Source organism: Talaromyces amestolkiae (assembly GCF_001896365.1).
Source record: "Talaromyces amestolkiae strain CIB chromosome Unknown scaffold27.1, whole genome shotgun sequence".
NCBI classification, from domain to species: domain Eukaryota; kingdom Fungi; phylum Ascomycota; class Eurotiomycetes; order Eurotiales; family Trichocomaceae; genus Talaromyces; species Talaromyces amestolkiae.
The window spans coordinates 140,924-153,648 of NW_024468063.1; the positions used below are offsets into that span (position 1 = coordinate 140,924).

At 47.1% G+C, this 12,725-nt stretch overlaps 4 protein-coding genes across 4 annotated transcripts; 2 read left to right on the forward strand and 2 right to left on the reverse strand.

Annotated features, from left to right (window-relative positions):
- Positions 1-2,179: 2,179 nt before the first annotated feature.
- Positions 2,180-3,181, reverse strand: BHQ10_009862 (uncharacterized protein; the record flags this gene model as incomplete). The annotated part of the gene is made up of 1 exon (XM_040882823.1): positions 2,180-3,181. One exon carries the CDS (start codon positions 3,179-3,181, stop codon positions 2,180-2,182), a length of 1,002 nt encoding a protein of 333 aa, XP_040738364.1.
- A 1,764-nt stretch (positions 3,182-4,945) lies between these two features.
- On the forward strand, positions 4,946-5,999 carry BHQ10_009863 (uncharacterized protein; the record flags this gene model as incomplete). The annotated part of the gene is made up of 2 exons (XM_040882824.1): positions 4,946-5,820; positions 5,873-5,999. 2 exons carry the CDS (start codon positions 4,946-4,948, stop codon positions 5,997-5,999), a joined length of 1,002 nt encoding a protein of 333 aa, XP_040738365.1.
- Positions 6,000-8,496: 2,497 nt separating this feature from the next.
- Positions 8,497-9,791, forward strand: BHQ10_009864 (uncharacterized protein; the record flags this gene model as incomplete). The annotated part of the gene is made up of 2 exons (XM_040882825.1): positions 8,497-8,769; positions 8,829-9,791. The coding sequence occupies 2 exons, from the start codon at positions 8,497-8,499 to the stop codon at positions 9,789-9,791; spliced, it is 1,236 nt and encodes a 411-aa protein (XP_040738366.1).
- Positions 9,792-9,886: 95 nt separating this feature from the next.
- On the reverse strand, positions 9,887-11,896 carry BHQ10_009865 (uncharacterized protein; the record flags this gene model as incomplete). The annotated part of the gene is made up of 1 exon (XM_040882826.1): positions 9,887-11,896. One exon carries the CDS (start codon positions 11,894-11,896, stop codon positions 9,887-9,889), a length of 2,010 nt encoding a protein of 669 aa, XP_040738367.1.
- Between the last annotated feature and the right edge of the window lie 829 nt (positions 11,897-12,725).

Here is a 12,725-nt window from a genome sequence, read left to right on the forward strand (position 1 = left end):
CCGAGAGGATGAGAATCTATGAAAAGACCTGACGATATACAACGTTCGAGGATGGACATCGGATCGATATGAGAATGTTCTAGCTCATATGCATATGCAGAATGAATTCTCCGGGGAGGAACTATCTTACACAATAGTCTAAATGTTGTGGGTGCACTGGCCACTAAACAATCTAGTTGTTCTTAGTGTGACAGATTTGGGTCAATTGGATAGAAGACCGAAGTGATTAGAGTTCAGAATTAGCAACACTAGACTGATCAAGTTAATTCCAACTCATTCGGGATAGATGCTTGCAGTAAAGAGGAAAGAAAGGCGAAAGTTTTCTCGTGCGGCATACGAATTCCCGGAGTTACGATTCGGGTAAGCTTGGATAGTGCATTGCTTACTTCCAGCACATGGCAATCGATGCCCAGAAGATTTAGCTCTGCACGTAATTGGTGTACGTCAAGGTCTCGATCTGAAACGGTCTCACGATATTCCAACTTTATCGGCAGAAAGAGAGGAATTAATGCCGTTAGCCCTATATGTTTCCGAATCGGGTAATAGGCGTTACTTTCCGTTCTAAAGTTCATGATCACATAAATACTTTGAAGTGGAGTGATACCTAACATACTTTTTGTTGACCTTTCATTTCCCACGCTTCATGCTCAAAAGCATGCTGTATTCTAGATTTGAATAGTAATTCATAGGATTGGGTTACAATCAAACATATCAATCATCACGGAATGAACGTTTCGGGAATTGTACAACTTGACCATACTCAATTCGTAGCTTGTCTCGGAACTTTGGAGAAGTAAATTGTGTTCTGTGAAACAGTCGAATGGAAAATTATTGGGTCGTTCATCGTTTTTAAGATATACCATTTTTATGACAATGAGGACATGGTGGTAGGTGTATGTAGAATCTCCTGACTAGGGAGACAAATTTGGTATATTCTCTTGATCCCTAGGTCCTGTCATCTCTTTTAATCTTCTATAACTCAGTATATTTTGTTATTGAGGGAGATACACTAATATAAATGTTCCGACTACCTTTTAGCAGAATAGCAGAAGTTTCCGGTGACAGGTTAGTGGACTATATCCACCATTGTGTATCATTATACCAACGTTTGATATGTTATTCAGGAAGCCACCTCCCACAAACACTGACACAATCAAACTCAGAGGCGAAATCATATTCATCCCCACGAACGAAACCTACACAGAAGGTGACGCACACCTCCTCGAACCTATACTCCGCACGGCATCCATAAACCTCTATCTCTGGGACGAACGACTAGTCCTATCGGGTCGTCAATTTCTACAATGGAGGTGTAGCCATCACTTCAAAGTCATCTTCAAACGAGGTGGTGACGCGATACCCTTGTTTGAATCGTTAATGGAATTTGATCCGACCTCAGATACGAGTTGGCGAACGTTAAGAGCCGAGGTCGACATTCCGGTACCTATACACTGGGAAGAGAAAGTGTGTGTTGAAGTGAGTTCAGAAGGCGTCATGCCGTTACATGATGTTCGAGGTGTGATGATGTCGTACAAGAAGATGAAGATTTGGTTTATAGCTTTTGGGAATGCAAAAGACATCAGTCCGAGATTAATGCACATATACAAAGATGAAGACTGGAACAGGGATCGAGAAATTATGGCCAGTCTAGGTCTTGATCAGTCTCTTATGTATGGTCTTGCAGAGTTATAATTATTTGAACAATTTTCATTTCCTGTTAGTTGGGAAGTGGTTGTGCAATAATTGCTAGAATTTCTCTTCTGACTCTTAATCTATAGTTATCTGTCCAGCAAAAGCCTTTCGAATCTCTATTCAGTTCCTTGGTTACATACTTCATAGTATACCAAATATTAGGAAACAATAATATCAAGACAAATTTGAATTTAAGTTTCACTCTACAGATATTGGACGGCTATCCGTCCAACATGTGCAAAGAATTCTATTCGCTCATTAAACCTGCAATATAATCATTTTCAATCTCCCTTTTTGGCTGACCACGCTTAGCAAGTCGCTACTCCACCGCTGATGGCTCCTTCGCATCCTCCAACCTCACATGACTGTGAAGTGCCGCATGTGCGAGTGTTTGCAGGTGTTAACCTCTCGAGTAGCTCGAAAGCAGTGTATCGATACAAGTATTGATGACAATCTCAAGCTTGTGTGAGCCAACCTCGGTGAGACATCAAATAGATGGACCATTTTGGGGCATGAGGAATGAGAAATCATTCATCATCGTGTCCCATACGAAGTCGTCAAATCCAGGTGGGGGTAAATCAAATTGCAAGTTCAGTTGGCTTGTAGAAGAACTGTCCAGGTCACCTAATTCTAGCTCGATATGATTGGTGCTAACTGCTGGCGGCATCGATCCTTGCATGTCCGTACTCGTGACTTTGGGATACGCGTGGTGTAAAAGGGATGACTGATCCTGCTGTATTTCGAGTTGCCCCAGAGCAGGTCTATTCGCAGATCCAAGTCGGCTTTCGTACCCAGATTTTACGCTTTTGAGCATAGCCCCATAATTATATACCATGTCCCTATAGCCGTCATCATCAACAGCCTGCGTGGTCAACATAGCCAGTTTCCCCATGTACATATCCAGCACATGAGGTATCATGACTTCCTTTTCAGCAGCTCTTCTGAAGTCAGCTTCTAGCGATTCTGCCTGATCATATTGCCGTAAATTCATCTGTTCTTGTCCTGTGAGTCCAGTCTCAGAGTCGAGAAAAACAGTCTTGACTTGGACAATCATGACGTAGGTAAGTTCTGCCCACCAGGAGAATGGAAAATGAAGTAGGTCGGCATTGTTGAGTGACAGACACCAATCTTGGGATGAGACAGTTGCTGCGACGAGCTGCCGCAGCATATTAGTCCGCTGCATTGAGGATTGAATTGAGCGGTTAGTCTCTGGCCGAGTGAGTCGAGCAGGGACAAAATTGCTTTGCCAAAACTCATTATAGAGGGCGAATTCATAGATCCAAACTTCCAGGGAGTGAAGTTGTTGCACCAGAATAGCATTTCTATTTGTTGAGCCAATAGCCTTCTTTAGTCTATTCAGCTCATGAGAGAAAGAATCAACGGTGATCTGGAGTGCGCGCTCGCCTCTTATGTCGCAGGTAGATGTATCATGGTAGCAAAAAGCATCGCCTATCTTCCTTTGAAGAACATGGATTTCCACAAATGGCATGATCAACTGATCGCTAGGAACATTGCTCCCTTGTGTGAGAGATGTACAACAATCGTCCATATATGATGTGTAGTGCATAACCGTTCGTTTTCTCAGCACCATCGATAACCTTATTAGAGTCAATAGTCAGCTCGATGTTCACGACAATTGTAACTGTGCAAGTAGAGCATACGTAGATGATAAACAATATGTACCAAGAAGAGCTCTCATCTCTGCCAGAGTTCGTGGTCTCCCTTGGGTATGGGCCGTCTCTAGACCTCTCTTTCCCTTCTCATTCAAGTCCAATCTCAACTCATGGCACATGTTCACACAAAGCTGTACCATGAGGAAGTATTGGTGCTTCCCAGGCAGACAGAAGTAATGGTACCAGGCTACGAAGACCAAAAGACCTTGTAAAAGATCCATACTAGCTTCACAACCCATCACTAAGCGATCACAAATCTGCTGCTTGATCTCCTTTCCTAGTCTGCGTTGTAGTATGGGATCCTCAAAAGAAGTGACAGCCATAATACACAAGAAAAGGAATGGATTATCATTTTGAAGAGCTTCCACGCTGACTTTGGTAGGCACGACCACAAATGGGAAATAGTTAACGAAAGCTCGTCGGAAAGTCTCAAGTTGACGATCCGCAGATGTAAGACCTCCTAGATCACGTACAACCACATTTGTCAAGCTATCATTATGAACGTCTCTAGACCTGGGCAGGGACCGGGAAGACGCAAAGTGATTTCCGCTTATCCGTTCGCGTGAGGGTGAAAGGCTGGGATGAAGATTCTCATGGGCAGATTGATTACTTCGGGACCCTTGAAATGAGGCTGAGTGGACATGTTGAGTCAAAGTAGCTACTTGTGTAGACAACAGCTCCAACTTCTCCTCAAGTCTCTTGACAGATCTGAGGATGTATTAGCTTGCACTGAAATACCTGGTCAATATGGAAGGGTTGTTCTCAATCACTGAGTCCGCTTCGGTCATTAGGTCGAGTTCAGCGATTGAATGGAGGCATGTTATCAAGCACTCAAGTGACTCTTATGAGCACGCCGTTCCAAAGCGCTCTCGAATCCTACAAGACCATGCAGACATCAGATGAGTTTGCGACACTCACGAGATCCCTCTGCTATTTCGTCTTGCCTCAGAAGAAGGCTCTGCATAGTTGCACACTTTGCCCAATCTCTCACATCTTCCGCATGATTCTGCGTCCAACGAAGAAGAAGTGCACTTGACCTTGGCGCTGGTGCAGCTGAGACACGCTCGCCTCCTTATACGTGGGTTCATCATCAATTATGACTCGGAACGTCCGTGTTGATCTGCAATTTTATATACAGAGATGAACAACCTGATGTTTGAGGGGACATCGGTGGTCGGAAAGTACGAGACGGTATCGGCGATTCCGACCCGAAATGATAAGCCTGTAATTAAATGGTCTAACCTATTTCAGGCATAGGGTTAACGCATAGAGAATCATCGGGTTTTCCGTAGCCTCCCGACATTTTCTTTCCTTCAAAGGTTCGGCAGCACAATATAGGAGACGTTTTCTTATGGAATGATCGATACATCACCATACTATCATTTCTAAGCAGAATCAGGAGTCTCCGCTGCCGACTAATCCCCTATGGCTGTATATAAGGACTTCGATCGCTACCATGGAGCAGTTAAATCACAAAATCCATCAGCCTTGAACAAAGGCTTCCATCACATCCATTATATTAAACACTTTCCTTGGTCAGGCTCGCTGTAAAAAAATTATTGTTCCCCATTTCTTCCAAAATGCCCGGTCCTTTATTTCTTCTCAGAGGCAAATTCTTCCCACCCAAGCAAATCACAACGACTTTCGAAGGCAAGACCGTGATCGTGACAGGGTCAAACTCCGGCGTGGGTTATGCAACCGCCCTCAAATATGTCCAACTCGCCGCATCAACAGTCATTCTGGGTGTCAGGAGTCTGCAGAAGGGCGAGCTGGCAAAATCGCAAATTGAAAAAGCCACAGGACGGGCAGGCGTTGTCCAAGTATGGCAATTGGACATGGCTAGCTTCGAAAGCATCGATGCATTCGCCAAGCGAGTTGAGAGCTTGAAAAGGGTCGATATCGTTGTTCTCAACGCAGGTATCATGACTCGCACGTTCAAGGTGTCTGAGAAGGGATGGGAGAACAATCTTCAAGTCAATACTCTTGGGACTGCGCTCTTAGCGATCCTCCTCGCCCCAAAGCTGCAGGCGTCCCATACTGCAAATTCACCGGCACATCTGGTTGTAGTCACATCGACAGGGCATATTGATGTGCAGTTGAAACCTCAAGACGAAGATCGGCTTCTCCACAAATACAACAGTGACCTTGGGGTGGGACCGTATCAGCAGCATGTGGCCTCTAAGCTATTCATGATGTGGATTACAAGAGAGCTAGCATATCGCTGTGTCGATGGCAAAGGCAAACCAACGGTGATTGTTAATGATGCGTGTCCTGGTGCATGCCGAAGCGACGTCGCAAGAGAGTTCGACAGCACTCTATTCGTCGTTATCAAGGGCATCGGCTCTTATTTGCTTTTGAGACCTGCAGAAAATGGCGCTCGCGTGCTTGTTGGCGCATCCACTTTAGGGGAGGATTCACACGGACGGTGGTTGTCTGCAGATGGAAGCTACGGGCAGTGAGTTAACCTTCCAGAGGAGAAAATGGGGTTGTGCTGACAAATACATTAGAGCTGGCAAGTATATTACGAGTGACGAAGGCAAGATCTTGCAGAAGGCAATGTGGACTGAAGTCGTCGATGTTCTTGAGGAGAAAATCCCTCGGGTCAAGGATGCGGTTGCGAGTCTGTCCGAGTGAAAGACCTTGTCATAGAGAGAATTTTTAGTAATATGTATTTTTTCGAGCATTGCTAGGGCGAATATTAATTTAATACCATTCCACTTTGTTTAATTAGTTCATAGCGGAGGAGCTTGTCCGTTATTTCTCGAAGGCCTCCCTCATTGCCATTATGCTCGACACATCTTTAATTGGTGCTATTTCTATTACTGCTCAGATCGATCTTAGAGCTTACTCTGCTAGAATGTTTCTTTAATTTTGTCACATCTCTAATTTGATAATCAAAAATTTTATAGCTGCTGTAAGATCAGGTGACTTTCATCTGTCTAGGTGTAGAAGATGATGAAGTTATGTATTTCGCGAGACCTCGAATGACCTAGGAAGGGTCGGTTAACATTAAGTTGAACGCTCGATAAAGCCGTATTCAAAGATCGTAAGCTCTACTAAATGCCCTTAGTCCAAGGCTGTCAATGAAGTATTTTCTGATGACTTCATAAAGTCCGCAGTTCAAGCAATGGCTTATCAATCGCCACCAATTGATTCAATCCATCCATTTCACTGGAGGTTTTGTCCGTCGCTCAGGAACGGAACCGATACAATGTGCAAACCAACACGATCCCAGTGTTGGTTCTTGGCTCGGTGAAAGTTTCTATGTTAGGCATTATGCTAGGCACATAAATTGGTGGTGGTTCTAGCGATACTGTGTGCAGATTATACCGAATCGACACGTGCCAGGATCCAAGGTTGTCGTGTGCCGAACGCTCCGGATGTCCACGGGTATATACTATATATACACAGGATGACCGTACCTAGGTATGGCGAAATATTCCAGGTTCTGCACGATATTGAGACGCTGAATGATCGGGAATCAATAACAGCCAACAGGTTTCAGTAACTTTTGACTACGTAGTAGTACGTAGTAGGTAAGCTGTCAATGACCATGTCCGACCGTAGACATGCGTATTCGGGGGAATTCCAGCCACGTAAAGAAAGAAGCCACATGGTCAGCTTTATTTTAAATTCGAAATACCTTCTCGAGTCATGATACAATTAACTAGCATCGCATAATATTGCATATATTGCATAGTCATACCGAGAAAGTAGGGCACGCAGGTCATGTGTCTGGCCGAAAAGCCAACCTTGGGAAGCTGCGGGGAACAACTGGCTTTCCCACGGCTGACTTTTGGCGGTCAAAGAGTTGACTCTTCAGGTGACTCTTCTAAAATTTTACGATCGGACATTTCGAGATTAAGATTCAATAATGTGCAATATGCAAAAGCAGAGACGATCGGATCATCTGATCGAGTCGCGCGACAAGAGGAGGGTTAGAGCTAGACCCCGCAAATGAGCTGGCGATCGTCTCGCTAGTTGTTCTCCCACGTAAATAGTCGATGATAGCTGGTTGGAGCAAGCAAGGGGAATGACATGGCTATGACACATACCAACTTCCAAGTATTCTTCAGAAATAATATTCAGACTATTTGCAATTTACACAGAGACGACAGACTAGACCGATCCATAGCAACTTTAGCAGGAATCATGATGTATTCCGGTCATCATAGTCGAGATGTGAATGATCCACATACTATGCTGGTACTGGATATTGGCCGAGGTACTACAGTCTGTCGATCGGGCATCTCTATGACACCGCCACAGTAGTACACCGCGGTATTATTATTCACTTACTATCTACAGACAGTACTATGTTTCAAACAGTCTCAACTCCTTTTTCTTCTTTTCTGTATGGAGTGTAGGGAGTATCCGTACGGCTGAATGCACCGCCCATTCCGTTTCAGTGTCTGTACTATGTATTAATCGCATCCCTTCGCAAGTCTCCACGTCTTTCCCTTTCTAGCTCCAATTTCCACTCCTGAAAAGCTTAACCCCGTCTAGCCTAGGCCCTATTCTTCTGATACAGGGATTGCGCCTAGTTCTGCTGCGTGATTGGCCTACTGGATCCGCCCGGGGGTGCTAGACTGCTCGTATCCGAATTCTTCGTCCGTCCAGTTCGTTGGGCCGGCCCATTGCCCTTTTGTGCAGTCTGTATGTATGCGCACAGTAAAGGAAAAATCATGTGTTGTCACTCTGAGCCTCTGGAGCAGATCCACTTACTAGTAGAAGTTGGTACCAACTCGAATAAGTAACGACCAAACCTGGCTGCCTGTACGTTCGGAGCGCGGCGGAAGTTATTTGTTCTGACTGCTCTGTAATTCTCGGCGTATGGAAACTGCTTATCCGTAGTATTACATACAAGGGCTTTGCTTTTCTTTCCGTTCACTCTGTGGGAAAGCTTAAAGGGTGACTGACTCCTTTGAAACCACTTTGCAAGCAACGATCTGAATTTCGCCATTTTCCTTTTCTCCCGACACACGACACACGACACACGGCACACGACACCTACGAGGACGCACAATTCGAGACTGAAATTAAGAGGGATTCATGGCTGCACGATCGCACACCGTCCTTTCGTCCTAACCTCGTTTCAACACACTCCTTATAATTGAAAGACAAAAAAAAAATGACCGCCATGACCGATATATACGAAGTTAGCATCTTCGATTCGTCCGACGACGACATCAGCCTGGCCGCCGCCGAAGAAGTCGGACTCCTATCCTCGCAACAGCAGCAGAAAGAAAAACCGCATCGCCGCACATCCTCCATAGACCAATTTGTGCTGTACACGAAACGGACTGTCCGCGAGACGCTGTCGGATCTGGATTTTATACATCATGCGCTCAGCATCGCCTTGTTGGCGGTGCTGTGGCATACGTTTTCGCTGGCTATTTCTATTGTACGCCCCCGTCAACCCTTCCGTTTCGCTGAAAGAAACATGCTAATATCCTGGGATAGTACAATAAATGGATGTTCTCCGGCGACATCATCTCCTTCCCCTTCCCTCTCTTCATGACCAGCCTGCACCAAGTAGTCCAATTCGCCCTCTCCGCTCTGTTCCTCTACCTCGTCCCCTCCCTCCGACCGCAACGAATGAGCCTCCCACCGTCTGCCGTCCTCCCAGGCGCCGACCCTCAACGCGGCATGTCGCTCAAACGCTTATACCTCATCCACCTAATCCCCGGCGGCGTCGCGACCGCTCTCGACATGGGCCTCGGCAACATGTCCCTACGCTTCTCATCACTCACATTCATGACAGCCTGCAAATCATCCACGCTCGTCTTTATTTTGCTGTTTGCATTCCTCTTCGGCCTCGAAAAGCCATCCCTGCGCCTCGCAACCATAATCGCCGTTATGACCGCGGGCGAAGTCATGATGGTCCTGGGAGAAGTCACATTCAGTCTCCCCGGCTTCGCGCTCGTGACCGGGTCCGCGTTCTTCTCTGGATTCCGATGGGCTCTGTCGCAATTGTTGATCCTGAAACATCCCGCGACCTCGAACCCCGTATCGATGCTGTTTCATCTCAGTCCCGTGGTGTTTATCACGTTGATCGGAATATCGATCTCACTCGAAGATCCGAACGAAATCATTGACGCACTATACGCTCTCAGCGAATCCTGCGGGAGTACGTCGACCGCTATTTCGTTGTTGCTGTTACCTGGGTGTCTCGCATTCTGTATGGTATTATCGCAATTCGCGCTACTGCAGCGGTCGTCGGTGGTCACGTTGAGTGTGTGCGGAATTTTGAAGGAAGTAGTAATTATCAGTGTGGCGGGCGTGGTGTTTGGTGACCAGCTCACGAGCGTCAATGTATGTGGTGTGGTCGCTATCATGGCCAGTGTGGTGGCATATAATTATATGAAGATTACGACTGCAAGGAGAGGGGTGAGAGAGAAGTATATTGGGGAGAAGTATTCATGATTAGATACCAAATATAACGAACGCATGCCATTTATATTTATAGACTTTATATACAAGAGTAGCGAGTAAAGTACATGGAACCGAAAAAATGAAGACTAGAGAATAAGGCTATTAAACCCATGCCTCTCCTTGAAATATTCCAACCACATCACATTCTCGGCAATGGTCTGATGCCACGGATCATCATCATCAAACACGAACCTGCGTCCTTGATCTTGAATCTCCTTATCAGACGGAATCCGGCCCTCAGTCGCAATCACGGCATTGATATACGTCGCCAACTGCGTCTCGAAGCAATCATACCACGACCCTTCGCCCGTAGCTGGATACGAGTATTGATTAATATACGGTTTCGAGTTCTCCTCTTCTTCCGCTTTATCGCCCTCATCATTATTTCCAACTCTATTAGCAGGCTGCTTCTTGGATTGCTGTTGCAGCGCAATACTCCCCGTAAACGGCGCAACCGTATTTCTCTCCTGATGAATCAGAAAGGGCGGTATCCCATTTTCTATCAACCGTGATATCTGTGGCTCAAACCCCCATCCACCAACCCACTCGGCCATCGATGCGCCAGACCTGAAATGCGCGGCCAAATGATCGACGCGAGCCTGCCATGTGGACAGCAGTTTATCGCAGAATCCGCATCGGGAACGCACGAATTCGGGAGTGTGTTTCCATTTTTCCATTGAAGGGATGAAGCGGCAGCCGTGCACCAGCCTCAGGTGTTGCCGGAGATGGTCTTTGCGGTAGTATGTGCGTTCGGATTCCGGGCGGCCGTCGCAGGCGAGGTAGCGGTGGGTATGCAGATGGTCTTCTGTAGGCGAGCCAGTGTTGCAATAGACGCATTTCGGCTCCTCGTCGGCATTCTCGTCGTCGTGGCTGACAGCACCGAAAGGCGAGCAAGTCCACGACTCAAGCGCGAGATGAAGCGATTTCTCATGCCGCGACCAGTCGTACTTCGTCTTGAAACTATCCGTGCAAAATGTGCACTGAAACGTTTTGGGCACGTTGTTGCTGCGCAGGCTGTTGAGGTTCAACCCTCGAGACAACGGGTTTGTGCGTCTCTTGCGTGCGCGTCGACGGTATTCGGGTTTGGTGTCTGAGCGGCCTGATTGTGCGGATGTGCCGGAGTGGTCGGACCAGACGACTGAGTCCAAGGATGAGGTTGATGGGTCGCGATGATTTATTGATGAGCGTGTTGATGCGGAATCGTCTGCGTGGGAGGCAGATCGGGTGCTTGTTTGCGATTTGTTTGGAACAGTAGCGGTTGCGAGAGGGGAATTTGAGAGTGCTTTTGCGATGTCGCTAAACAGCGCGGCTTCGTGTTCGGGTGGTGAGTTCTCCCAGCGTTCCATCGGGTCCATGTCGCCTAAAGGCGTGCCAGGTGCGTAGATGATATCTCGCACTGCGGGCGTAGACGGCCGCTCCACGGCATTCCCATTCACATTCGCATTCGACGTCGAAAAATCCTGTGGTACAGTCCCCAATTGCTGCGTATGGGAATGCCCAAACGTCTCCGCTCGCCGCTTCGTATGATTGAACCAGTTCAATATCTGCTCAGAAGATAAATTCGTGCGTCGCTGTAGACGGTGAACTTGCTGCTTTGTAGGTCTCGCGGCATCCCCGTGTTGCGCTCTCCAGTCCTTGAGTGTGCGGAGACTTTGTTTCGTCATTCGCCCCGGCTTGTCGTCGATGTATGGCGGATTGAGATTCAACTCATCTGAGCCGGAAGCTGAAGCGGGGATAGCATCGAACAACCCCGCCGCATTGTTATTGTTCATCCCTTCAATAGCCAGCGTCAAATTGCTAACGTGCGAATGATGCGCTAGAAACGCTTCCTGGAATATGGTACCATCATGCACGACGCTGCTCTGACTACTCGTTGTCGTCGGCGGCGAAATACCGTTCAACGACAGCTGCAGATTTGACCAGTCTGTCACCACGTCGTCGGACGATGTGGTTGGCGCGTCGAGGTAGCATGATTCGTGAGGGTTAGTTGGATTGTAGGCTCCGTTGTCGTTGTTGCCGTAGTGGATTGCATGTAGAGTTTCCATGTCTGTTGAGGCATCAGGCCCGAATATGAAGGGGTCGTTGTTGCCCTCCATGGCGGATCGTGTAGCTCAGAAATTTTGAAAATCAGATCATGCAGCTAGCCGATTCTATGTGCTCTTTGTTCTTTGTTCGTCTTTGTCCCGTTTATCTCCCTCCAACAATGTAGTAGATGGTAATAATACGGTAGTAGTATGACTTGATACTTCACTCATTCACCCACAATGATGCTCATTTACGTGATGCATCGCAGACACATGACAGTTACTCTTTCTAAGATAGTCAGATTACCAATCGCAATCGCATTGATATCATCGCGACCATGGGGTGAGTAGTTGATCTACATAAGGGCGCGGTCCCCACTTCGCGGCCCCGTCGCCAATCCGCTCCGCCTGTATCGTATTTCCGGACTAGGTAATCAGGGCTTAGGGCTGTTACGGACGTGATGTCGATAGGTTGACGGCGCCGAACTCCGATGTAGTGTACTCGTGTCGAATGACTACGACGCCGAGGCCCCTGGATTGAGACACGAGCGTAGGGCAAGCTCGAATAGATGTCATGGCTTGAAGACTGTACCGTACGATCTAAAGGATCCATTCTATGATGGCCTCGGGTCTCATGGCCGAGTTGTAACTCTTTCAGGCCTTGATTGACTACTACAGTAAGTCTGCTGAGCTCTTCTCCGAGTCGTTCGTGGAAGGAGAGTACTCATAGCATTGAGGAGTCAAGACTCCTGCCTTATTGCCTTGTCGCCTGAACATCGGCCTTATATTGCGGGCACCCCACGCAGCCTTTACTCTGCATAAACTTTGAGTCCTCGACGCATGCATTGTCTCGCTTAGCGCTGAGCACTATGCCGTAGCTCGCTCGCTACCCAATTATATC